Source organism: Zophobas morio, unplaced genomic scaffold, assembly GCF_036711695.1.
Source record: "Zophobas morio isolate AGI-343-1 ecotype UQ-CSIRO unplaced genomic scaffold, CSIRO_AGI_Zmor_V1 ptg000487l, whole genome shotgun sequence".
NCBI classification, from domain to species: domain Eukaryota; kingdom Metazoa; phylum Arthropoda; class Insecta; order Coleoptera; family Tenebrionidae; genus Zophobas; species Zophobas morio.
The window spans coordinates 1-24237 of NW_026972590.1; the positions used below are offsets into that span (position 1 = coordinate 1).

The 24237-nt window shown below is 32.7% G+C and overlaps 5 protein-coding genes and 1 long non-coding RNA gene across 26 annotated transcripts; 3 read left to right on the forward strand and 3 right to left on the reverse strand.

Annotated features, from left to right (window-relative positions):
• The first annotated feature begins 3122 nt into the window (after positions 1-3122).
• On the forward strand, positions 3123-3593 carry LOC135121081 (large ribosomal subunit protein eL34-like). Its single transcript, XM_064045383.1, has 2 exons — positions 3123-3154; positions 3323-3593. Exons 1-2 carry the CDS (start codon positions 3123-3125, stop codon positions 3591-3593), a joined length of 303 nt encoding a protein of 100 aa, XP_063901453.1.
• Positions 3594-4790: 1197 nt separating this feature from the next.
• On the reverse strand, positions 4791-6371 carry LOC135121100 (uncharacterized). Its single transcript, XR_010278850.1, has 4 exons — positions 6055-6371; positions 5812-5960; positions 5592-5751; positions 4791-4900 (listed from the first exon to the last, which is right to left on the reverse strand). It is a non-coding gene; the product is annotated as an uncharacterized LOC135121100 (long non-coding RNA).
• Positions 6372-7143: 772 nt separating this feature from the next.
• On the reverse strand, positions 7144-8270 carry LOC135121096 (protein pelota homolog). Its single transcript, XM_064045424.1, has 6 exons — positions 8033-8270; positions 7866-7949; positions 7738-7808; positions 7578-7656; positions 7466-7530; positions 7144-7283 (listed from the first exon to the last, which is right to left on the reverse strand). The coding sequence occupies exons 1-6, from the start codon at positions 8164-8166 to the stop codon at positions 7144-7146; spliced, it is 573 nt and encodes a 190-aa protein (XP_063901494.1). The 5' UTR covers positions 8167-8270.
• A 3457-nt stretch (positions 8271-11727) lies between these two features.
• Positions 11728-15262, forward strand: LOC135121088 (actin-related protein 2/3 complex subunit 1B-like). 2 transcript variants are annotated; one of them, XM_064045396.1, is made up of 11 exons: positions 11728-11803; positions 11868-11976; positions 12155-12276; positions 12818-12970; positions 13221-13369; positions 13521-13585; positions 13899-14027; positions 14267-14389; positions 14640-14719; positions 14876-14991; positions 15114-15262. In XM_064045396.1, exons 2-11 carry the CDS (start codon positions 11907-11909, stop codon positions 15205-15207), a joined length of 1101 nt encoding a protein of 366 aa, XP_063901466.1. In that variant the 5' UTR covers positions 11728-11803; positions 11868-11906; the 3' UTR covers positions 15208-15262. The 2 variants fall into 2 exon arrangements, with proteins under 2 accessions (XP_063901466.1, XP_063901467.1); XM_064045397.1 differs by lacking the exons at positions 14876-14991; positions 15114-15262 and adding an exon at positions 14784-14868 and having other exon boundaries at positions 14640-14730.
• Positions 15263-17052: 1790 nt separating this feature from the next.
• LOC135121090 (DNA excision repair protein ERCC-8-like) lies at positions 17053-19928 on the forward strand. Of its 14 annotated transcripts, none has more exons than XM_064045399.1 (13): positions 17053-17148; positions 17207-17356; positions 17459-17563; positions 18187-18286; positions 18338-18464; positions 18563-18644; positions 18693-18761; positions 18810-19114; positions 19176-19313; positions 19426-19523; positions 19593-19673; positions 19722-19788; positions 19849-19928. In XM_064045399.1, the coding sequence occupies exons 2-8, from the start codon at positions 17272-17274 to the stop codon at positions 19022-19024; spliced, it is 783 nt and encodes a 260-aa protein (XP_063901469.1). In that variant the 5' UTR covers positions 17053-17148; positions 17207-17271; the 3' UTR covers positions 19025-19114; positions 19176-19313; positions 19426-19523; positions 19593-19673; positions 19722-19788; positions 19849-19928. The 14 variants fall into 14 exon arrangements, with proteins under 14 accessions (XP_063901469.1, XP_063901483.1, XP_063901482.1 ...); XM_064045413.1 differs by having other exon boundaries at positions 18817-19114; XM_064045412.1 differs by having other exon boundaries at positions 18171-18286; positions 19722-19922.
• A 123-nt stretch (positions 19929-20051) lies between these two features.
• On the reverse strand, positions 20052-24083 carry LOC135121087 (AP-3 complex subunit beta-1-like). 7 transcript variants are annotated; one of them, XM_064045391.1, is made up of 17 exons: positions 23858-24083; positions 23696-23802; positions 23558-23621; positions 23211-23303; positions 22669-22842; positions 22326-22441; positions 21938-22036; positions 21835-21883; positions 21642-21781; positions 21437-21584; positions 21253-21385; positions 21029-21144; positions 20855-20962; positions 20689-20793; positions 20497-20632; positions 20325-20440; positions 20052-20276 (listed from the first exon to the last, which is right to left on the reverse strand). In XM_064045391.1, the coding sequence occupies exons 1-17, from the start codon at positions 23945-23947 to the stop codon at positions 20058-20060; spliced, it is 2013 nt and encodes a 670-aa protein (XP_063901461.1). In that variant the 5' UTR covers positions 23948-24083; the 3' UTR covers positions 20052-20057. The 7 variants fall into 7 exon arrangements, with proteins under 7 accessions (XP_063901461.1, XP_063901460.1, XP_063901459.1 ...); XM_064045390.1 differs by having other exon boundaries at positions 20052-20273; positions 21835-22036; XM_064045389.1 differs by having other exon boundaries at positions 21835-22036.
• Positions 24084-24237: the final 154 nt, after the last annotated feature.

Genomic DNA, 24237 nt, shown 5'->3' on the forward strand with positions numbered 1-24237 from the left:
ATATTAAATACTAAAGGGAGGTTTGTAGTTGTTTATGCCTTAGTATTTTATAATAATTATTATATACTATAACAAACTTTGCATAAATTTGGTACGGTTGAAAATACTACTTATTGAATTAGAAGAAATAATTATAATATTAGGAATCGTGTGTAATCTTAAGCAATTAAAAGCCCCGATCTTCTATCTTCAAATAACAGCCACATTATTTGGCTGTATTGGAAGGCCTTGACTGTTTACTGAATTATCTTTTTTAAGAATGCAACCATTAACCTTTTTTAATAAATTTTTTAAGTTTTATTTATTAATATAAAAACATGTTGTCACGCATTTGTTGCACGCTTCGCAAATTAGTTATTGTAATAACGTTACTGAACTATACAATTATAAGCACTAGTCAAATCAATTTTTTTTTATCTTTGTAGGTGTTTTTTGACTTCCTTAAGAGATTTGTTAAAACGTTAATAGACTTACTGTACGCCATATTTTTACTTAAAAAAAAAAGCAAATTTCCCAAGTAATTTTACCAGCTTAGTACTCGAAGCAAAAATTTATTCTTAATTTGAAGGAATTGTTATAGAACCTCCTTCATACCCGCTTTTAGACTACATTAAATGATCTTTTTTCCTGAGATCTGCTTTTATAATCTACTCTTCAAATTTTGCTATAGTATTTTATTGTTTACTCTAAATTCTTTTTTATATATAAAAATATTATCGACACTTTTATTCTTTGCAAATTATTCAAGGTAACAATATTAATAGTTTTCATATTAGATACTCTGTGTTAGTCAATTTACTTTATGTGCAGACCTAAAGAAAAGCAAACCTGACTATAGAAAAGCTATGAAAAGTCCTTTGTACTATTATACTTTATGACGTGCTTATAGTTTTTTGCAATGCATCATTCTTACTTTTATTGGTATAATTATTAAAACTTGAACTTTTTCTTTACCACTTTAGCTCGAAAGTTCTTTACGAAAGTTTTATTGAAAACTTGAGAAATAATTATAATTCTTCAAGGATTAAGGGTACTTTAAGTATGTAAATAGTACTTTATTAATATAATTCCTCATATATAGATGGCGTTTTTGGTGCTGAAATGACGGTGAATATAGAAAATGACGGGTGCTTATTAACTTTTGTGCTATAAATTATTTAAATTTAATCTACCTTTACTTATACGTAAATTATTTAAAGGTTTTTAGTTAATTACTATTGTTTATTAATATTTATAATAGTTAATTACAATGAGTTTATTAAGTAGTCTTTCTTTATTTCTTTTGAGTAAATAAAATCAAAAAAAAATTGTATAGTTTTTGATCTTTGTTATATTTGTTTTTATTTCTATAATTATTTTTTATTTATATGAACCTTTAACCTTTGTACTTAAGGCGCTGATAACTTCTATAATAAAACTTTTATACTTGATAACGTTTTTTTAATATTAACTGTCTATGTAGATTTTATTGTTTTTAACGGATTGTAAATTTTTTAGCCCAGTAACTTTCGTTTTGGATTCTAAAAGTGCCTGAAGGTGAATTAATGTTAAAAAAAATAAAGCTTTCTTAAATTATGTATTTTTTGTTCCACTCGGAAACTAAATTTTGCGAAAAGGTAGGTTGAGGCATAAGGAAAAGTAAAACTGCATTGCTCCAACAAAGGAAGCTTTATGGAAGGTGTAAAAATAAAAATTTCGTTTGTTAATATTTATTAGAAATAAACTGACGTTTTCGGTTAGATGGATTTTAGGTCGTGTCAAAGTTGTCTGATGTACAAATCTTATGTAATTTCGCTTCTAAAATAGTGGGCATGAAGGCTAATTCATAACGTTGTCTCTATCAATCTTTCAGCGGCAGATGGTCTTATTCCTTTATAATAGTAAGTTGGGGCAAAAGTTAGTAAAGCAAATTTACTTTTAAGTAGAATATCAAAATAGATTCAAAAAGGCGGACTAACTTATAAAAAGTAATTTAACAATAAAAGTAGTTATTATAATATGACTGCTAAGTCGGCTTTAAATTTGTGTTTAAAACTCGTTCAGATCTAAAAGTCAATTTTGCCCTATCTAACTGCTAACCTTTGGTAGTCATCTTGCAAAAACTTTATGGTTATAGGTATTTACCTTTATTATATTAAGTCAACGTGAACAGCAATTTTTCACTAAAAAAAATTGGTATCTTTTTCATGCTAACTCCGCTTCAGTATGGTAAACTTGAATTATCATAATGATTTCTGTTAGTCAGTTATTTTTGCAAGTTTTTGCAGTTTCATTTCTTACCTTTGCCTTTTACTCTTTTTAACGTCGGGACATAATAACAATTCTTTTACCCCTTCGAGTTGCGCACGTCAAAAAGTTACAAAGAGTAAGGTATAGTAAATTGTCAAAAACCTACTTGTTTATACGCAGCTACAGCTTTAAGAGTTTTTTATTTTCAAAGAAATTTTAACCGAGTAGTTTTGTTGGTGTAACCAAAGTGAGTCCTTATTAGTATACTTATGTTAACGGCCACGTTACAGCAACTGTTGTAGCAAGTTTATTTTTAAGTTTTATAAGTGAACAGGTTTTTCACAGTCAACTAATAAGAGTAGAATCTTAAGCCTCTATCAGTCTTGCCATTGGAGCACGTTCGTGAGTGCTCTTAAAACAGTTGTAAAGGTATAAAACTGTCGTTCAAAAAACGAATTTGGACCATTAAGTACACCTTTTAGAACTTAAAAAAAAGCAAGCGATTGCTTCTGATACTCAAATTTCTACACTGAAAAAGACGTTCATCCTTATATAGTTTTAAAGTGATTAAATTATGTTAAAAATTCCCTTTACCACCAGAAGGAATCATATTCGGTTTAATAAATAAAGCTACTACGCTATCAATGGCAATTACTTAAAGGGGTATACACGTGGGGTTCACCGTTTACTGAATTTTTAAGGAGAAAGCGTACAGCTTCCCTGTTTCTGGGAATTTTACTTTTTGGGGTGATCTGCCTAGTTTACGCTTATTTTTAAATTGATTTTTTGAACAACATTTCTGTAATAATATAGATATATAAAATTATTTTATTATAATGCTCAATTTAGTAACTAAAATTTACGATTATTTTTTATTAATTTTATACTAGAACATGGTACAACGCGTGACTTACAGAAGGCGCTTGTCTTACAATACAAGATCAAATAAATTTAAAATGTATTTAACTTATATATTTTTTCCATTCTATCTCTTTTATATACATTTTTATTCAATTATAACAAATTTCTATTATCATTTTATTTTACGCTTTTTAACTTTAGTGCATCATATAAACTTGTCTTTTTTTGTTAGTGTAAAGACTCCTGGGGCAAGATTAGTTATTAGCTATTTAAAAAAGAAAGGCTCCGTACCAAAGTGTGGTGATTGTGGATCTCAACTTGCCGGTTTGAAAGCATCACGTCCATATGCCTTGAAGAGACTTAGTAGAAGACACAAAACAGTGACTCGCGCCTACGGAGGCTCCCGCTGTGGCAAATGTGTTCGTCAGCGCATCGTTCGCGCTTTTTTAATAGAAGAAAGGGACATTGCGAAACGATTATTAAAAAGTGCTCATAAAAAATAAAAGCAGTTAAATTTTTTACTACCCTTTTTTAACTTTATTAAGAGATTCATTTTTATTAATTGTTTTTTTTTGGACTTTTCCTGGTCTTGCTGATTTATTTGTTAAGCATTTTTAGTTAGTTTTTCAGATTTTACATACGTTCTTTTTGTAATGTAGATTTTTTTAGTTATTTTTTTTGACAGTCGTTTCATTCACCGAAAATATCCAGAGCGGTTAACTTACAGCGGAATTTTAGTTAGTATCTTTTTTTATTTTCTATAATACTTTATTAATTTATTTTTAAGAATAATAGTTATGTTTTATTTTTTTTATTAAAATAATTAAGCATATATACAATGTTTAATTAATTTTTAAGTAGAAACATGATTAATTCACAACTTACAGAACGAGCACTTATTAGTGCGTCTTAATAACGAAGCGTTTCATTTTTTTAGTGGTGTGAACTGCCTACTAAAGTTTACCGTTGAAATTATAAAATAAAATAATAACAAAAACTTAAAAAAGCATTTAGTAAAAGTATTTAATTTTTTTTTGAAGAAATATTTAATCTTTGTAAGGAGTGATAGTCATCTCATTTTTTTAGCACGCTTAATTCAGCTTTAATTCCGCATAGACGGCCTACTCAATTTAAATCTCTACTGAAAGGGAAAGCATTTCTATAAAGACCAATGCTCATCTTTTTTTGTTCTGCCATAATAAATTTTAGAGTTCACTCTATATGCAGATTTTTATCTGATCTTTGCGTTGTATAGTTCACAATATAGCACTGATACCCAAATGATCTCGCTTGCAATTTTTTAAACGTTTATAATTAGGTGGTAAAAAGCGTGGTGAGAGTACTTTATACTTACTGTCGGCGAGTGCTTATGCAAGGCAAAAGAGGCTCTGCCTTTTAGATCTTTAGAAATATAAAAAAAAACGCTCAACAACAAAATCTTTTAAAAGATCTAAACTTGGCAAGTAGCAAAGAGATATCTAATAGCAAGGCCCTATTGGTCAAAAATTTTAAGTGGTTTTAGTAACTTTAATTACAAAAAGAACCTCTAAAAAGTATAAATTATGTGCTATTGAGTTTTATAATAACTCCTTCCTTAAGCGAATTTAACCCCACAAACTAAATTCCGATAATGATATAACTTATATAAAATGTAAAATTTATTTTTATAATTTATTGGCTGTGATAGCCTCACCTGATAATTCAAGATTATCCAGCGATTCTAACAAATCATTTTCGTCAAAAAAATAATCTTCCAGATGTGGTAAAGGAAATCGAAGGATGGCAGCAACTCCAGTAAACTGATTAAGTTCTGAAGAAAAATCATATATAAAAATCTATAAGCATACAACCACTAAATTCTAAATAATAGATAACAATGAACCTTAAAGTATAATAAAAAATAAGCAACAATTCAACAGACAATGCTTGAAAATTTTATAAATTATACGAAATAAAATAATGTACAGAAAAGAAAGAAAAGTGTACTAAGAAAGTAAATAAAATAAACCAAGTACAAACTAATTGACTCCTATCATTTAAAAAATTCCGATAAACACACTTGATTTACAAATCGCCCATAAATAATAAGTGTATAAAAGTGGTGAGCTTTCATGATATATCATAATAGTTCAACAATATAATAATTGCAGCGCCTAAAAATCTATAACTGCCTTTCCACATACAGACCTTAAAAATTATTTACGTTTACCACAAAGAAATCAAATATTATTTTTTAATTAATACTCGTCGTGTCTAAAAATATTCTAAATTATTTCATAAAGTTTATAACAAAAAAGTGTACGAATCTTTTTTATAGATTTAAAACTTTTATAGATAGATCTTAAAGATAAAAAAGGACGCACTGAACATGGTATACTTGGTAAAACATTTAATGAAAACAATGAACTTATAAAAATATTAAGTATATAACCACAGTTAAGTATACTTAGTTTTAGAAAAAAGTTATAAAAGTAATAAAGTGATATAATAATAAACTTAACGGTTTCCTGTGAAGTGCATGCTCGAAAATAAAAAGACATCTCCACCATTTTTTTTAACGGCTTCAACCAATTTGACATATTTTTTTCTTATTTTTAGATTTCTCGAGCGGAAGAGCGCATCGCATATTAATAAGGACTCTACTGCCAACTCTTTATTAGCCTTAATAGAAAATGATAAGTTACTTTCACTACATTTCAACCATAAATATAATTGTAGGACCTGGTAAACGTGCTTATAGCCATAAAAAGCCCGAGACGGATCGGCGTCCAAAGTTTTGTAGAAACTTTCGAGTATTTTTACCTCTTTAGCCGCCTTTGTATCTGCGAGTTTTAGAGAAACTGAAGGGCTCTGAAGAGCTTCCTGTAGAGCTTGAAATAAAAATAAAAACTTATTTATCAATTGCGGATTCTACTCAAGTCTATTATCGTTAAGCAAAGTAGAATAGACAATTATATTGCAGACCGTCCTTATGACCAGAAGAGGAATGAACCAGTAGAAACTTTTCTTTGTTACGAAGTATCTCCTTCATGTCCCTTTTGACAGCCTGCTCCTTAATATACTCAAAGCAGCAATCCTGCAGGCCAAAATCATATAAATATTAAAATTTCAACGAGGGGATTAAGCAAAAGTTGGATTTATATATTTTTTTGTGGCAGTTTGCAAATGTTTTTGAAGAAAAGGTGTCGGAGAAGTTTCAACAGCCATAAAGCACGCTGTGTGCTTACAAAAAACTAACTGGCAACACATACAACCTCGTGTCTTCTCTTGCACATGTGACTGACCGCTATGTGCTTTTATCTATAAAACAGCAGTAGAACAGAGTACTCTTAGAGAACATGAAATAAGTATGAATCGACTCACTAATGTTTATAAAATGCTTTAATTTAAAAAACCAAATAAACAAATTAAAGACCAAAAAAACTTAATAAAAGTTTTTATATATAATGATACCAGCCTACCCTTTTCGGGTTGCTGTAAGGTGCTAACATAAAAATTTAACTTAGTTGAATTTATAGATAGGATATATAATGTTTTAAAAAGCAGATAAAGTGGTTACATTTTTAAGGAAAAAGTTAAAAATATATAAAAAATAGTTTTTTATAATTCAATAAAACATAAAATTGAAAAGATAAACAAAAATAATTTTCCTTAACAAATCCGGGACTCGCCAGAATTAAGCATTTCACTACTTCAAAATCAGCATTTTTAATTATTGATTGTAATATTAATTCATAAAACTTCTCAAGGGTCTATTTTATTGGCAAGCGTTATAATTATACCCCTGCCGCTAAGCTACAAAGTTTTTATATATATAACTATTAAACTTTGTGTTATACAAAAAACGAGAAACAGCATAAACCGCTTTTCAATATAGATAATAAAAATATATATTAAGAATCGTTTAACATAAACAACACCCTATTATATATTAAAAACCACAATAAAATAAAAAAATTATAAAATTAAAATTAGTGTACGGGAATAAAAAAAAGCATATAAACCTAAAAATGGTAAAAGTATTTAAGTATACAATTTGTTACTTAAATAGATTTACAAAATAATTAATAATAGAACTATGGACACTTTTTCATGCTGGCTGCAGCCGTTTCTCCGTTTTCTAGGAATGGACAGTTCAATTTTAGATTTTATTAAAGTCATGTCGTTGGTAATGTAGCATAGATATGCTAGACCTTCACTTTTAAGTATAAACAATATATAATTCATATTATAACCAAAGGAATTATATACAAATATAATAGTGTTTCAATAAATTAAAAGGGTATATTTTTTAATAATAAAAAAAAATTTAATAACTTTAAACCATTTTTATATAACAAAATTGAAAGTAGTAATAAAAATAAATCTAAATGACCTTCTTGCATCACCACAGCTATAACATCAGCTGATTTTTTAAGAGAAGATGCCTCGTTAATCCGTCTATAAATAAGAAATTAAATAAAGACCTGCAGAAATAATATTTCTACTTTAGAGCGTACGAATCCCACTCTAATTTGCTAATGCAAAGTTTTTTATTAAACTCAAGATCAAAAGTGTGATGCCCTCCTAAAATAACGAATATACTATATTATTTTATTAAAATATTTAAACAAAAAGAAAAAGAAAATTTTATGTGTTTACAAATACCCAGTTTAACATATTCATTCTCAAGAACATTACGCCCGCTCACACGAAGTGAACAAGACTCAAAATCAAACCTTGGCAGTATTTATCATGAAGACAATAGAGAATTGAGTAGTAATAATTCAGTTTACCATATGTTGGTAACTTCCAAACTTAGATATACTCGCACTGTTTTACTGGAAACTGAACCCGTAGAAGATTCATTTTGAACTCGCCTAAATAAATAATTAATTGTTTAAGAGTTGGTAGTTTTTTAAAGCACTTAGCCTAAAAGTATAATCACCAGTTTATAGCTTACCTTACGGTAGATGCTCTCAGGACATCACCGATTTGTAAAATATTGTACACATGCCAAAAGTCTTCTGAATTTTCAGGTATAATTCCTATTTCTCCTGCTCGATTTTTTTCAAGTTTACGATAAATTACCTTCATATTTGGGATACAACAAAAAGTAGACAACTGAAGTCCTGCGCCCGGCGGGGCCAATAGTGGTCATGCACACTATTATGACTAGATGCCTTGGAAAATGACTTTCATAAAGCACGTCACGTCGACACTGTCTTCATCCGTTCCGGTGCCGGTGAAGCTTTACACAAAACCGTTGTGGGGGCGGTATTATACACCAAAAAAGTCTAGTTCTCTTGAATAGCGGTTTATGCATTAATTGATACAAAATATGTTTAAAAAAAGGGAAGCCGAGGCCTACAATCTTAACTGTTCCTTGTCTGTTGTCTTCTCCATTGGATAACTAAGTTCGGGCTCCATCCCTCTATTTACTACACCACTAACCTTTACACTGTACACGGATCCAGACAATAACTTTTTTGATTACTATTAGATAAGCACCTTGTAGGTTAGAGGTCACCTTGAGTCCAAAGGAATCCTTTTAGATCGAAAAGTAATAACAAAGGAATTTCGGCTTAACGTTTGTAAGATCCTGTACCCTGTGAGAAGCGGAGTATAGCTTATGTTGGAAAACTCAACTACCAGCTTTTTAAACAATCCGATGCAGTGTAAAAAAGAGGTCATACAATAAACTACCGAATTACCTATCCATTTCGGTTCAGTTGTGATCGCTATTGAAACTGTGGGATCACGAAACCAACTAAACGCACGAGTTCTCCCTACACAATATGAAAAATACCCTGGTGCGCTTCTACCTCACCGACTGTATGATCTCGAAATAAAATTTGAAGGTGAGGCTCTGCCGTAAAGCGGCTTATCTTCCGTTGAACTAAAAAGTTATAAAATTAAATAGATTAAGCTTTGAGAATGAAATTCGAGCCATTCCAGTCCCACCGGGGGGGAATGCTTTATTGTTTGAATTTTGGTCAACTGCGCATTTATTTTATTGTTATACGGCATAACTACGGTCAGTGCGAACTAAGGTTTCAAACTGCTTAATCTTATTTCCCATCTTCCAAGAGGGGCGCCCCCTAGTGCATCCCCACCTAGGATTTTAATGACCCTTCTGAAGGACCGGGGAGTAGTGGTTTATTTAGGCTGGATTCTCGTCATTCGATTTAATGTGGTGGAAAACCGCCAAGAAATCATCCCCCGCCACCTCTAAGTCTGTGTACTCTACTAGTGCACGTGCCCCTAATTTCTTTAGTATTGTGAGGATAAATTATCGCCTTTTATCAATACCCCTAATACCACAGACAATATCGAATAACTGCTTGTCGCTGCGCCTTCTCTGGGACGAAATAGAAAGTTGTTCTCTGCGAAAAAAAAAACAGAAGGGATGCTATCCGTAAACTTCTGCAAGCTAACGCCGAGAGATTCCCAAGCCCAAAGACACGCATCAAAAAAATTAACGATTTTACTCGCAACAGCGCACAAAGACCGCGTCATCACAGCTCTTACGCTCAATGAAGCGCAGAACATTTTACCTAACAAATTTTAGAGGACACAGCCTATAGCGATTGTAAACTGCAAAATTAAATGCGGTCTCCACCCCCTAAACTTAGAGGGAGATGTGCACGCAAGGGGCTTTGAAACTCCCGTGTTAAGATCGGCAGGAGCTGTCAGAATTGTAGAAGTTTTTCCATTTACAGTTTAGGTGGAGGGCTACGAAAGAGGAACCGCGTTGGACAGTGCCACCGCTGCCAGGCTTAGGGCACAGTGTAATTCCTGCGCTGCGCCCCTCTGATGGGCGCGACCACTAGACTGCGCAGTGCGCAAAAGAGCAAGGTCTTGTCAGTTGTGCAATCAAGCCTACGCCACCATTATCGTGGCTACAAACTTTACCTGCGAGGACTTAAAGCAGCCTATCAACTACTTTTACCAACGAAGCAAAAGCCTACTTTATTAAAAGTAATTCTGAAGGTCTCAACCCTTCTCTTTTGGTCGGAAAATACTACTTCTAACGGCCGCAACAACCAGCAATTGCTTGTTTTATAGACAACAAACAGTCAACATTCTTAAACAGCTTCTGTCGATTACTGGCCCAAGAGCTCAGTTACAGTCAATGAGATAGAGCACTTTAAATCTTTGTTGTCTTTGTTATAGGGGTTAGGGCTAGAGGTAACAAGATATATCCATATATATATAAAAGAAAAACCCTCACAGCGAGGTTGACAGTTGTTGTCTTAGCTCAGCGGTTAAGAGTATTGACACCTAAACTCAAGCAGGTGGGTTCGATACCCACCGAAGCGACTCTCTTTATCGGGTCTTTGATGGGTAACCTAGCCGTCATGTGTACATGAAATTGCGTTAATCAAGCTTTAATCTAATTAATTGTTTCTTGACCCGCTCGAGCACAAGAAATACCATTAATAAATAAAAAGTCTGTTATCTTTACGGGTCTGGCGTTCTTGTTTAATTTTACGATTGTTCTAATTTTAAATACATAGATCTGTTTTTAAATCTTAGTTCCATTTATAATTATTGCTAACTCTTACATTAAATATAATGATTTCTTCTATATATTTTATTTTATTTCATTGTATTTAGTTCGTCGCTCCTCTAATAATATAATTGTAAAGCGCTTAATAGATTCGTCATTTGATATTAAATTTGATGCTCAATAAATTACATAAAATTATTTGAAGCTATTCATTTAAATTCTTCTTCTTTTAGTTATAGGTACTATCATAAAGCCCAAAGTTAGAGGATGGGGTAAATGTATCTCGGATAAACCCCTGTGGTTATTACACTAATGAGTATCAGAGGATAGATAACCTACATGTATTTGGACCATGAAAGTTCATGAGGGGTTATTAAACTTACCATAAATAGGAGTAGTAGATCCAGAGATTTAATCTGAGGCCAATATTTGTATGTCTATAAATCGCCACTTTAAAGGCAGCTTTAATCTTAATGAGAGCGTTGCGGTAGTATGATAAACAGGTTTTAATTCTATTACTGTTATTTTATACGGCGCTATAAATTAATTCTAAGATCTACGCGATAGGAGAGGTACACACACACCTTACAAAATTTTGTAAAAACATTAAAAATTAGTTTTAATCAATACAGTAGCATTTTTATTATTTATACTACGAATACAATTCATCTCAAAATATAAATTATATATATTAAATTATAGTTAAACCTTGCTATCATAACTTTTTACCTATGACTTTTCGTCTTGGCTCCATGTTTGTTGCGTCTCTGTTTCAATCTGCTTAATTATCCCCCTCAACTTGGTCAAGACTCACAAATCACACAAAGTTTTGCTAAATCTTTGCAACTCAAAAAGATGCAGTACCTCGAGTAGTGTAATTCGTCATCGTTGTAATTGGGTAGGAAAAGAAGTTCGCAAAAAAAATATGAAATGTTATATTTTTTTAAACCTCCACCTTACATCTGTGTATAGGAATTAAACATAGTTTAGACCCTACAACCTACCTTTTAAAATTTAAAAAGTGATTTGGTTTGAAATAGTGGGGCCTATTTTTATTCACCAATTTCAACTGAAGCGCATTTAGGTCTTACCACTTCTATATTTGTAGAACTACTAATTAAAAGTCTTTGGCTATTAGAGGTGGAGGGTTTACTCTCCTTCAGTGCGAAAAACTGCGTAGACTGCTCAGAGTCCGCGGTGTCAAATTGTTATTATTAAGCGGTTCATGTTTCTGATGAATTCTTGTGCATCAGAAAATAATTATCTTTATCTATATTTCTAAAAGGTTTTTTTTGAGTTGAACTTTTTACCCTTTCCCCTAACAATGGCTTCACCAACTGTTATTAATTTGTCTGGTTCAATTCCAGTTTCCTGTTTTGCTTGGAATGGAGATAGTATACCTTTTCTTATTCTTACCGTTTTCTTTTTTTAGTAATATACTTTTTGCGATTTTTTGGTTAACTTGCGTAACTATAATTCTTTAAGGTTAAAGTTATTTATCCGTTTCTGGGGTTATGCTAGTTTCTTTATTTTTCTCTTTTATTAGTCTAATTACTTTTTAAAATTCTTTAGGGACACAAATTTGTGTTTCTTTTAGTACTCCTGAAGTTTACATATACCAGAAACAAGGCTCTTCGTGGGATAAAATTCACTCCCTTCTAGAGCATGATCAACGCGTTTTGTCCATTGACTGGGTGCTTTTTATGTAGCTATAAGCTTTACAAAATTAGCATATAGAACAGAGGCGCATCTTTTTCTTCAGAATTTAAACTTTTGAGTTTACTATTATTAATTCGGTGTCTCTCTTACTTTCATTAGTGTAGCTCCAGGGCTTGATTTCTTATTAAAGTGAACTTATATTGTTTTATCTTACTCTAAATTTTATACTTATAATAGTATTTTTTTTGTTTTCTCAATACCCTATTTTAAGTTGAACTACTGACTCATGTTTTTTTTATTCATTTTATATAACTGCTCACTTTGAAAACTCTTCCACTTTATAAATTATAAACTTTTAGTTGAAACTTCCTAATGGGTAGAGACCATTTTACAGATTAAAAGAGAGTTACACTTTGTGTAAGCAACTTTAGTGCTGTGTTGAGGGGCCCCTTTTACTGGTTGTAAAACGTGTTAGATTTAGACTGGAAGTTCTTCGTATATGGCTTACTTCCTTTTTATTAGCAACCTCAAACGTTTTTTAGACAAGTTATTTTATGGCAATTTAATATCCTTCAGGAGCCACAGTCGAATCTGCTTGCTACTTGCGGGGAGGATCGCAACGCGTACGTTTGGAAGCTTGAAAGTGACGGGAAGTGGAAGCCAGGTCTTGTGGTTCTCCGCATTAACCGGGCAGCCACGTGTGTCCGGTGGTCTCCCAGCGGAGAGAAGGTTTTATTTGCTTTTTTTTGGAATGCTTCAATTTTATTACTTTTTTGGCGGGTTCTTTGCCGTATTTTTTAGTTATTTTTTTGGTAAAAACTTGAAAATAATTATAGAGCTTCTACACACTGGAAGACGTGTTAGGTTAGGGGGGGGGGGGGTTTAATGACCGCCGTAATAGTCGTCAGACATTAATTTTAAAACCTTTTTTGTTTAATGTACTTTTCTTTTTATTATTATTTCACTAACTTTAGTTTAGTTCGCAGTTGGAAGCGGTGCACGAATCGTAAGTATTTGTTACTTCCAAGAAGAACATAATTGGTGGGTCGCTAAAAATATCAAATCTGGCATTCGCTCGACCGTCACTTGTCTTGACTGGCACCCAAATTCCACCTTGTTGGCTGTCGGGTGAGTTTTGTGCATGTTGGATTGATTTTTTTTCCTCTTTTAAAATTCGTAAATTTTTATTATATTTGCTAATATATGTAAAAAGGCTATATTTTCTAGTTCAATAAAACTTTTTACGAAGCAAAATAATGCAAGTTTTTTGTAATTGTAGTTCTTCGGATTTCCATGTTCGTTTATTTTCTGCAGCCATCAAAGGAGTAGACAAGCGACCCGAAGGTTTTCTGATCAGATCTGTTATTTGTTATCTTAGTGTTACGGTTGCTTTCTTCTATATTTTAAGACTTCCTGTAGTTTCTTTATACTTAAACTAATTTTCTCAGATTTAATTTTTTTGTAGGAGAATATTATAACGATTAATATACAAAAAGTTTTCGACACGTTTTCTGCACAAGCTGATTCTTTTTTTTTAACCTCTTGAAATTTATTAAACTTTATTTATTTATTTATTATTTACTCCCCTGTTTAACTTCTTTGTTTATATATATTCAGCGTTATGAATCCTCTTTTCCTTTTTATTTTTTTGTCCCAGATACCTCGTGGGCGGAGTCCAGCCAGCTTCGCACGTTTGGATCTCTCCTGCACACTTGGAAAAGCGAAGTGGACGGGTGGGTCCACGACGTCGCCTTCTCGCCCGCTGGAGAAGTCCTTGCGTGGGTTTGTAAGTACTTTAATTAAGGGATCTCAATCTTATAAAAATTTTCTGTATAAAACTGTATTTTTTTTTTATAATGACGTGAATGTAATCTTTAAACCTGCAGCGCAATTCTTTTATTTACCTTATAGGCGGTTATTAGTTTTTTATTACTTCTAGTTACTGCTACAAGTTATTCCTTTTTTTATTTCAGCAATTTATTTTTTATTTAATTGCTAATAAGTAATTTGCAATTCCACTTCAAGCGCACTCTAGCTGTGTATGCTTTGTGCACAGCAGTGACACGAGTAAAATTCTTTCTGTCCACGAGCACAGCCTTCCTTACCGCTGCTGTATGTTTGCTAATGAAAATTTACTAATTGCAGCAGGTATCCTTCATTTTTAGACAATATTTGTAGGTTGTTTTTATTATTAAAATTTATTAAGAACCGTTTGCTTTTTTTATATTGAAGGCTTCTTTTTTTTACTTCTCTTTTTGTTCTTTTTTTTGGTGCTTCGTAAAATGTATAATTGGATTTTTATGCGATGCTTTGCGTTTTAGCAAGAACGAAAAGATGTTTATTTTAAGTTGGAATTATAGCTTTGATTTAATATTAATTTTTTTTTAACTGTGCTCAGGCCACAGCTGCGCACCCAATCTTTATAAATGTGCTGGCGGAGAGTGGAAATTTGAAAAGTCTCTCGATAGCGGAGCAAAGGCACTCTCCATGTTAATTTATACAGTCAATCAAAATTTTTGTAGGCTGTATAGAGTATCTTTAGGATGGAATAGTAAATTATTTGCTCACGATGGATTGCGGAAGAATATATAAAAGCTATAAGCGGTTGCATTAATTTTCATAATATAAAAAAAGGAGCAAAGTGGAAGCAACGTTAACAGTGCGATGAGCCGATTTAAGAAGTTAGATCTGCAATCACGTGAGGCAGCAAGTGACGTTGTGTTAAAGTCAACTCACCAAAATGCCATAAAGTATTTATTTTTATTATAAAACTCAATAATAATTTTATTTTTAACATTAAAATTTTCAATTGTAAGTTTATTACCTGAAAAATTCTTTTTTTGCAAGTTGTTTACTTTTTAATTACTGCCAGCCACATGGTTGCCCTTGAAAGAAAAGGAAATAATGTGCGCTTCTCTACTTCAGGACTCGACGGCTTAATTGTTCTTTGGGCTATGCAAGTATGAGTCACTCGCTTTGAACCGATGACTCCACTTAAATAATACATCGATCTAAAAAATATTCATTTTTATATTTTATAGTAGAAAGTATTAGGAAAGTTTTGATTAAAATATAAAAACAATTATTCAAGAGCACTTAAGGAGGTTAAATGTAACTTTAAAATTTCCTTTGAATACGTGTAATGGCTCTAAATTTATTATTTTCAATCCAAAAATATTACTTATTACATGACCTTTCATAAGTAAGGCTAACAGTTAGAAGATATCAAACGGTAGGATTGAAAAAAACCTACCAATTGTTTTTAAGTATTGCAATTTATATATATAAAAAAAGGCCATCACAGCTTGCGGTTACTACGGTCTTCTAACGCTTAACCTGAAAAAAATCTGTATATGTACACAATCTGAGACACTGGACAAAAACGACTTCTTAAACAATATGTGCTAGACAGGGAAAAGGGGAGCTGCAAAACTGCCCGGAGGGGTCTATTAAACGGTTATGAACTTTTGAGTACAACCAAAGGTCGACTTTATAATTTGAGAATTATCCAATTAAGATTGATCCCATGAGCCCCAAGGTATAAATAGAGACGGGTGTCCACACAACAAGAGATTACCGCACTATAGGTGAACTCTATAAATGTAAAGGACGGCAAAACTACTGTTTAAAATCATTTGTATATATTAAAAATATGAACTTATTCCACTGCTCCGTATTTTATTTATACTGCTCTCAGATACTCCCTATGTTAGTAATGCAATTTAAAAAGCACAAATTTCTAGTTTAGAAGTAAATTCAAGTTTAAGAATTTGCTTTATATAGATGGTATTTAGGTGCAAAAGTAAATACATTAAAGCCCCCGCCCCCCAGTTAGCCTCCGCCCTTCAGGGCCAGCATACCGTGGCATCGCTTCGAGGTATGCAGTTCATTGTTTAAAACTATCCATTAACGATGTAAAGCTGGAAACATCACGTCCTTCAACTACAATAGTTTGCGGGCCCATGTCTCACTGGGAATTCTATAAATTGGGCATTCACCTTTTGGCGTGGTGGAAAATATATAGTTAGTTTAATAGTCTTTCTTTGTACTCCTTTGTTGGTTGCAAAATTGGATAAAAAGGGATTAACGAAACTAAAAAAAAGGTCCTCGTATTAATACGACAAAATTATCTAAATTATAAGGAAATGGATTATTAAGCCTAGCTAGCGTTTAAACTAACGCAACCTACTTACAGGCAAACCCCTTAAAGTCTTTAGCCAGAGCCTAAGAAGATAACACTAGCCATTACGGCCACCCTTCAAGTTAAAGTAACAACTAAAGCTTTTGCTGCAGTTTCATACGGCTAGTTGACCCTATATTCATTTCCATTTCTTATTGGTAATAGATAGAACATTACATAAAATTTTGGGAAGCAGTTAAAGAAAAGATGAAAAGGTAAAAAGTTTAAACTTATCAATATACTGCTTAAAGCGTTACTGTCCGTTTTATAAGGTAAGTAGTGACTTACTAAATTATCTGCAAACATTAAAGTATTAGCAAGCTATGAAGCCCACTAAAGTATAAAAGCTCTTCCAAATTTTTTAAAAGAAAATCAAGACTTTTGCTCACTTTCCCAGATATCTCGTTAGTTACAAGTAATATTACGATTTTTGTAACTATAGATAAATTGTGTCTGGGAAGATCTCCCACCTAGAGGAGGTACCCCTAAGCAAACTAGGCTAACAAACCGCGTAAGAACGAAAGTAAATACCAATAGGAAACCCAAAACTGCGACGAAATCGTATATAGTGAAAATAACCCTTCTTATTTAGTACTATATACCCACTAGCTACATTAATAATAGTAGGCAGTACTTAATATCTTAATATAATTTAAGAGAGTTTCTGACCCTGAACCGGTTGTATATATGTGAATAAAAAACCTTCAATTCTAATCAAAAATCTGATGTAATTTTTAATTTTGGTACTAAAGTAGCAATTCATATTTGTAACTGAAACCCTTTAGTTTCCGTGACGGCTGGTGCTGCAATTCAATGCCCTTTTAATAGTTTAGTTAGAGAGATTTTAATCATGCTCAAAAGTCTCTTTCTTCGAGAAATAGGCCAGATCAGTCCTCAAACATTTATAACTCGTGAGTCAATAAGGAAAACTTATGGTTTTTTACGTACTTATTAACTTTTCATACACTTTTTCAAATTCCTATTGTGACGAATTTCTTCATTAAGTTAGCAAACGTTAATCATATATATATATATAGATCTAGATCTATCCTGCTATAAGAGTTTTGCTCGAGTCCACCATCCTTCTGTAAATTCTCTCTCTATCGACACTAGTGAAAAACGCTACCTTTTATCAGGAGGAGGTACCTTTGACAACATCTTGAACGCGTTTAAATCTGTTTTAATTTAATTATTTATAATGGGCTTTAATACAACTTAACACCATCTCGGCTTTTCTTCACTATTTTTTTTTATATATTTAAAAGATATGCTACTTTTGTAAAAGTTTGTTTAAATAAGTTAGCTTTTTTTTCGTAGAAACAATATCAATTTTAAGTTCAGATAATGACTTTTTATCTCTAGTAAAAGTTACTTTTTGAATATTAACTTTATTCTCAAAAAACTAATATAATTTTTCTCTTTAATTATTACTGCCTGAAATAAAAAAGCGGTTTTTCTAATAATAAATTATAATGTACTCGTACGCGTTAGCATATTATTCTCTTTTTTATCAGTGTCGCTGTTAATAAGTTTAACCTGATTTGTAAAACTTTTCTAAAACTTTTCTAAAGAAAAAATAATCTAGTTTTACTAGTCAGCCTTACTAGTTATCTTATTCACAAGAGTAATTAATATATATATCTGAATATGATTCTACCTCAATTTTCAAAGCTATATATATAACACTGCATCAGTATATTCCCCCCTTTATCAAGTAAATTTATTTTATAATTTTTAATTCCTATAAAGTTTTCTTTTTTATAAGGCGAAGGCAAAATTGCGATATTTGATTTAATGAATTTCCCCACTTTTCCAAGTGATTCGAGTTCTAGCGTAGAGCTTAAACCCATATGTGAGGCCGCCAGGTGACTAGGTTTGTTTCACAGCGAAATTCTAGAGAAACTTTTTTTTTAAAGAGACGCAACGAGGAATACCCACCAGTGTGCTATTTCTTGCGTTGTTTGGTTCCCTTTCGATACTGGAATTTTCATAAGTTCGGGTTTTGATAAGTGCATCAAAGTTTGGGACACTAACAAAATGCTTGTACGAAATTTATTTCTATTCTACTAATAATTCTTACCAGTTTATAAACTTTGAACTACTCGAAGTTTTTTAAATACTTTAAAGTTTCCTTTTTTTAGCCTGTTTATGATTTTAAGATGGAAAGGAAAGTAAACGGGCAAGCCATGTCTTCTTGCGCTACTTTTCATAGTTTAATTGCTGGTAAAAATTATTAAAGCTGAATCACAAATAATAAAATTTTAAACGAAGCCGCAACGGATGATCCCAACGTAAAGCTTTGTGATCTGCAAAGCGGAACGGCTGTGCACATATTAAAAGGTTCTTTAGAGATCTCCCGTTATAAGACTCCCCCTTTTTTCTTTACAGGCCACAGTTCTTGCGTTTTCGACGTCAAGTGGTCTCCACGTGATCAGTACAACCTCGTATCGGCCGGGTATCACCAAGTTCGCGGCTTCCACTGCTTAGGCCAAAAAAAAAAACTTGCGATTCCTTATTCGAACGCTTCATCTTCACTTTATAAACTTTTATATTCTTGTAACAATTTTATTTTATCTTATCTATTAACAGTTCGGACGAGATGATTATGGTTTGGGATGTTAGAAAGACTATAAAACCTCTTTATTACCTGCAAAGAACAAATACTTTTGACACAAAGAGAATCAAAAAAGCGGGTATAGCCGTTCCTTTTCAAACACTTTGGCATCGCCAATTCATAATTAACAAATTACGAAGTTGAAAGCGCACACGCGGGTGTCGTCACTGGACTTTGCTTTACGCCGGACGGCTTTGAGTTGTTAAGTATTGGCTCAGATTCAAAACTGAAAGTGTGGAACTACTATTTAGGCACTAATAAGTTAATTAACTTCCCTGGTCCGTTTTTTGAATTGTTACTATTTATATTTCTCTACGATAATAATTCTGTATTGTGCGACTCTTCCAGCAGTACTATTACGTTTATCTTATTTTAAAAAAATTTCAACAGGCATAAGAGCCAGGCGAGCCCGGACTTTAGCTGTTTCTCTAACAATTCCGAGGCCTCTTGTATATGTTCCATGTCACTCCACTATAAAAGTGTACGAGGTATAACGAATCTTAAAAAATTTTTTTGTCGCTGAGTTTTTCCAGGCAACTTTAAGAAAGTTTCCGTAGATTCACACGGGTGAGCTAGTCCACGTGCTGAGGGGTCATTACGAGACTGTCAATGCTCTCGCGTTCCACCCATATCTTCCCGTATTGACTTTCAGCGCTCTCCGTTACTTTCTGAAAAAAGGAATTTAGGAATTGTATTCAGGAGGAGCAGACGGGAAGATTCTGGCGTGGACGCCCACCTCCGACGAAGGAAGGAGTATATCCACCTCCTGTAGAGTTTTTGTAGACACTACTTGCTATTATTTATTCCTCAAAGCACCGGTAACGGCAAGCATTAGTCCTACTAATTACGAAGATTCGTGGAGTGGAAGTGAAGGCTCCCCTTAACCTATACTCTACTTAAAGAATAACTCTAATAAATGATTTAAATTTATTATTATATTAGCATTGGGTCATATCTTAACCTTGCGTTAAAAAAAAAATTATTTTATTTTATACACAACTTCGTAAACTATATAAAAAAGTTTAGCTTTCCCGCTCCGTGGGGGAGCTGTCCGCCGAAGAATAATCAATGGGCTCTGAGTTTTCTGAAGCGGACGAATCACTTCTAGTTTCTTCGGAAGATATGCCCAAATAAAAATTTTCCTCAACCGAGTCAAGTTCATGTTGATTGCTGCTTAATAAATATGCAGAAGATAAGACTTTTTCTTCTTGCAGAGGATTTTCAACCGCACGCACTTCCTGCTTTTATAAATATTAATTAAAAGAAAAACAAGCAAACGAGCGCTTCACTTCGCGAAGGGAAGAGCCGCCGGCGGTAGGAGAAAACTTAGGCAGTTCCCGGTATCCACACACTTTCCGCTTCAGCAAATGGGAAAGAGTCCCGAGCACAAGGTCCCGATTGGTGGCTTATCAGGAATGAGAGAGGAGGGGGTTACACGAAATATAATGTTTAAAGACTAACAAGATGGAACTTTCGGGAAACAAACCGACTTTCTACTTAGCAGCACCTTATGGACCTCCGCAGCGCTTATCAGAGAGCCTACCAGCAGCGAACTAAGAAAGCATGTTCTTTCCCGAATATCAGTATTCTGATCATTCTACAAAAAGTGGGAATCAGTATACTTGTTGCTATACTTATAGATACGCACCATACTTTGGCTAAGAAAAATATATACTCGAGATACTCAGCGCTGCTCTCCACGTTGGCCACATGTAACTTTGAAACAAAATTCAATACCTGAAGCTTTACCTCATCATCCTACTTTGCAAAATAAAAATATTCTACCATAACAAAAAATAATATAATAGTATCGCACTACCAAATTCTTGTAGTTTTTCACGGCCGTTTGCAAAACTTGAAGCGCCCAATTCTCGTTGTAGGCGAACTCCCCCACGAGCCATAGAACGGACAGCTGCGCTTCGGTGGTCTGTGAAAGCCAATAAGTTTCTGTGAAGGTTTGTTACTGGTTACAGAGCAGGAATAAGTAACATACTTTTATAGATCCTTTTAGATATTTTCTCGACAAATAGCGAACTATTCTCATATCGACTTTGGGGCTTGTTTGGAGTAAGTTTCTTAGCGCCACAGTGCCTTTCTCTATTAAGTACTCTACAAAATAACAAAAAAAAATTTCTCCAACTATAACATTCAAGTATAAGCAAATAATACAGACATCACTTGAAATTAAATACGCGTTAATCGTATACTAATCAATGCCTTTTTTCGAGGTGATCAGCCGGAAAAGGCTTTTAAGGCAAAGTTTGTAATATTTAGGAAAAAGTGAGACGCAATAGACCAGTCCCTGAACACCCGCCTCGCACAGTTTCGGATTCTCGTTGGTGGAGTACATCTAAAAAAGAATAGAGAAATAAAGAAAAAATATAAGATAAGAAAACTTTACTTTTAGCTCGTTAAACAGAATGGAAACGTTGGAGTCGTTAAGCAAGTTCAGCAAAATAGAAATTTTAGTCAACTTTATTTGAAGGGGATCACTCGTATATACAAGAAACGATTGGAGATGCGGGGTAAAAATTTCCGGATGGCGTTTACTATTAGTATTTTCAAAAAAGAGTTACTCCAATAGAAAAGGATATCTAAAGAAGTACCTCATCGTTTCTATATTGAGCAGAAAAGAATACGATATTTCCTTGCGGGAAGCCACGAATCTGCACATCGCCCGGCCAATTTGACTAAACTCGCTGTACGGAGCGAGATAATAGTAAAGTTTGCAGACTTCTAGAACTACCTGAAGGTCATTTAAATATTAGCATTTAGTCATTATTCCTCTTCTTTTCGTACCGCTCCGTTTCTGCTGTAAAATAAATTGTGCATACACTCAAGAAGCAGTCTATTGATGATGATGGTTATTATCAACACTTTTATAATTAGATGCATATTCCACTTGTGATCAGGATCTAAAGCTTTCAAAGTTGCCACGCTTCCCTCAGAGCTACTATTATCAAAACTTTTGCCGTCTCGGTTGGGATTGGCAAATTGCACTCTTATTTATGAGTTAAGATTTCGTTATTAAGTGGTTTAAAGTTTTCTGATGGACAGAAAAATATTTTTTATTATGTAATAACGGCAATCACTGCAGAGAAAAATTAGAAAGTATAGTTCTTTATAACAAAAGAAAGCAGAAAGGAGAATATAAGAAGCCAAGGATGCAAGCGCTAAAAAGCTCATAGAAATCTAAGTATACTTTTTTTAAAGTAAATTTTTAAAAAAATTCAAGTTACTAAATTAAAGGGAAATCAACGATGTTATAAACTTTGCAGGTGTATGAAGACCTTCCATACTGAGTCAACAGCTGAAGAGCAATAAGTTGGCTCCACTCGTCGAAATCCACGCTTCGACGCACAATCGTACGGTAGTGGGCGTGCAGTAAGTCGTGTCTTTCGGGGCACTAGTAGCAAAGCACCCTTTACAGAATAGCCTTTTTTCTAATCGTTAAAAAAAAAACTCTCCGCTAAAAAGTTGACTTGACCGTAATTAATTGAATTATTTATAGCTAAGAAAAAATTCTTTATTACAAGTAGAAATTAATAACTCAAAAAAAAAGTTCTCCTTTTTTTTAAACGTCCTTTTATACGTTGCTCATTTTTATATATAATAAAAAATAGAAGCCGATACAATATTTTGAAAGGCCAATAAGGAGCCTCCTAGTACAATCAACGAACGATCGTGTAGAAGCTGAATTAAAATTTCAATCAAGGAATCTTTTAAGGTTGCATCCAGCGCATAAATTTTCAGAAGAGCGTGCGCCGTGATTTTTCTTACGTAAGGGAAAAAATCGCGGGCGGAACCCTTCAGTGATTATATATAAATACAAAGCAATAAAATCTTTAAAGAGAAGTTTATTGGTAGTAAATTATTTATAACAATAAAATAATTATTACTATACAAATCTATATTAATAATAACAAGAAAGTTTATAGCAAAAAGTTAATAAGAAGAGAAAACTTCTGGACTCTATAAACATTTGTACTAGAAAGAAATAATTATTATTATCATATATTTAATATAAAGGGAATTGGTTAGTAAAAAAATCAACCGCCTAACATAAAATATATATTATTAATTAACGCTGCTAAGCCGTTGGATTAATAGCTCAGTAAGGGCAATAAATTCTTATGATTGATCGAAAAATAAAAAAAATACAAGAGGCAGGAAACCTGTACAGCTGTAAGCATAATAGGTGCAAGAAGCTTAAGGCGAATGCCTGTCAGCGCACGCAAAGCGTTGGCTCGTATAAAAGGATCGGTGTGCTTGGATTTTGTTATGAGTTTGAATACGATTAGTCATACAAAAGTCTAAAAATTTATTAGTGGTGTATAAAAAAGTTGAAAAAGTTATATTTTTATTATATTTTTACTAAAAGGTTATTTTTTTTAATGAAAATCTTTTTAGTTAAAATAATAAAAGGATTTAAAGTAAGAGCTACCATGTAATATGTATTAAATTTAAGAAACCTTTAGGCAAAAGCTTTACAAAATTATGAATGTTAAGTAAAATTAAATACCTTTATATCTTTCTGAAAAGTATTGACAGACATTAAAATCAATTCCGCTTCCTTTTCTGCATATCTAAAGGAAGAAAAGCTAAAGATAAGCTAAAGAGTATAAAAAAAACTTTTATAAAATTTGTCAATAAATAATACCTTAAGATGTATAAATATACAAGTCTTTTTACTTCAAGGCAATCCGAAACGATCTTCTTTACAACGAAAGGAAAAAAACAACTCACGTCGACTCCTGAAGACATAAGCTGTAATTCAAATGCAGTGTTTAAAATAATGAAAACACTGTCTTGTTAATAATACCGTAGTTATACGCTTAAGGGCCTGAAGATTGTCATCTATGTTAGAAGAATCGAGTAATCGATTTTCGCTAACAATAGCTTTGTTCATCATGAAAAAATAAGGGGTGGGCGTTAAGTATAAGCTTAATAAATTTTCGTAACTACTAAATGAAAGAAAGAGATTTGAAAGAAGGCATATGGGAAAATTATTAAGAAATTGAAAAGAACGAGTGCTTCGAGATTACTGATATGTTATTGTTATAGAGATAACTTCCGATGGGCAAAATATGCTTCAGCACTACTACAATACAATATACCTATAAATTCAACTCCCACCAATAATATAAATATGCGTTGATAAACTGATCATATACCGCTGATTGGTTATCTTCCGATTTCGCG

What these genes read in the sequence shown, in the direction of transcription:
- LOC135121081 (XM_064045383.1), top strand. Translation starts at nt 3,123, where the DNA reads ATGGTACAACGCGTGACTTACAGAAGGCGCTT. An exon ending in GTGACTTACAGAAGGCGCTT is followed by an intron (nt 3,155 to 3,322) that starts GTCTTACAATAC and finishes TTTTTTTGTTAG; the next exon opens with TGTAAAGACTCCTGGGGCAA.
- LOC135121096 (XM_064045424.1), bottom strand. Translation starts at nt 8,166, where the DNA reads ATGAAGGTAATTTATCGTAAACTTGAAAAAAATCGAGCAGGAGAAATA. An exon ending in TTGGAAGTTACCAACATATG is followed by an intron (nt 7,809 to 7,865) that starts GTAAACTGAATT and finishes AATACTGCCAAG; the next exon opens with GTTTGATTTTGAGTCTTGTT. An exon ending in GAATGAATATGTTAAACTGG is followed by an intron (nt 7,657 to 7,737) that starts GTATTTGTAAAC and finishes TCGTTATTTTAG; the next exon opens with GAGGGCATCACACTTTTGAT.
- LOC135121088 (XM_064045396.1), top strand. Translation starts at nt 11,907, where the DNA reads ATGGCTTCACCAACTGTTATTAATTTGTCTGGTTCAATTCCAGTTTCC. An exon ending in GGTCTCCCAGCGGAGAGAAG is followed by an intron (nt 12,971 to 13,220) that starts GTTTTATTTGCT and finishes ACTTTAGTTTAG; the next exon opens with TTCGCAGTTGGAAGCGGTGC. An exon ending in TCCACCTTGTTGGCTGTCGG is followed by an intron (nt 13,370 to 13,520) that starts GTGAGTTTTGTG and finishes TTGTAATTGTAG; the next exon opens with TTCTTCGGATTTCCATGTTC.
- LOC135121090 (XM_064045399.1), top strand. Translation starts at nt 17,272, where the DNA reads ATGCTCAAAAGTCTCTTTCTTCGAGAAATAGGCCAGATCAGTCCTCAA. An exon ending in GGGACACTAACAAAATGCTT is followed by an intron (nt 18,465 to 18,562) that starts GTACGAAATTTA and finishes TCCTTTTTTTAG; the next exon opens with CCTGTTTATGATTTTAAGAT. An exon ending in GGCTGTGCACATATTAAAAG is followed by an intron (nt 18,762 to 18,809) that starts GTTCTTTAGAGA and finishes TTTTCTTTACAG; the next exon opens with GCCACAGTTCTTGCGTTTTC.
- LOC135121087 (XM_064045389.1), bottom strand. Translation starts at nt 23,947, where the DNA reads ATGATGAACAAAGCTATTGTTAGCGAAAATCGATTACTCGATTCTTCT. An exon ending in GTATATTTATACATCTTAAG is followed by an intron (nt 23,622 to 23,695) that starts GTATTATTTATT and finishes TTCTTCCTTTAG; the next exon opens with ATATGCAGAAAAGGAAGCGG. An exon ending in TATTGGCCTTTCAAAATATT is followed by an intron (nt 22,442 to 22,668) that starts GTATCGGCTTCT and finishes CTTTGCTACTAG; the next exon opens with TGCCCCGAAAGACACGACTT.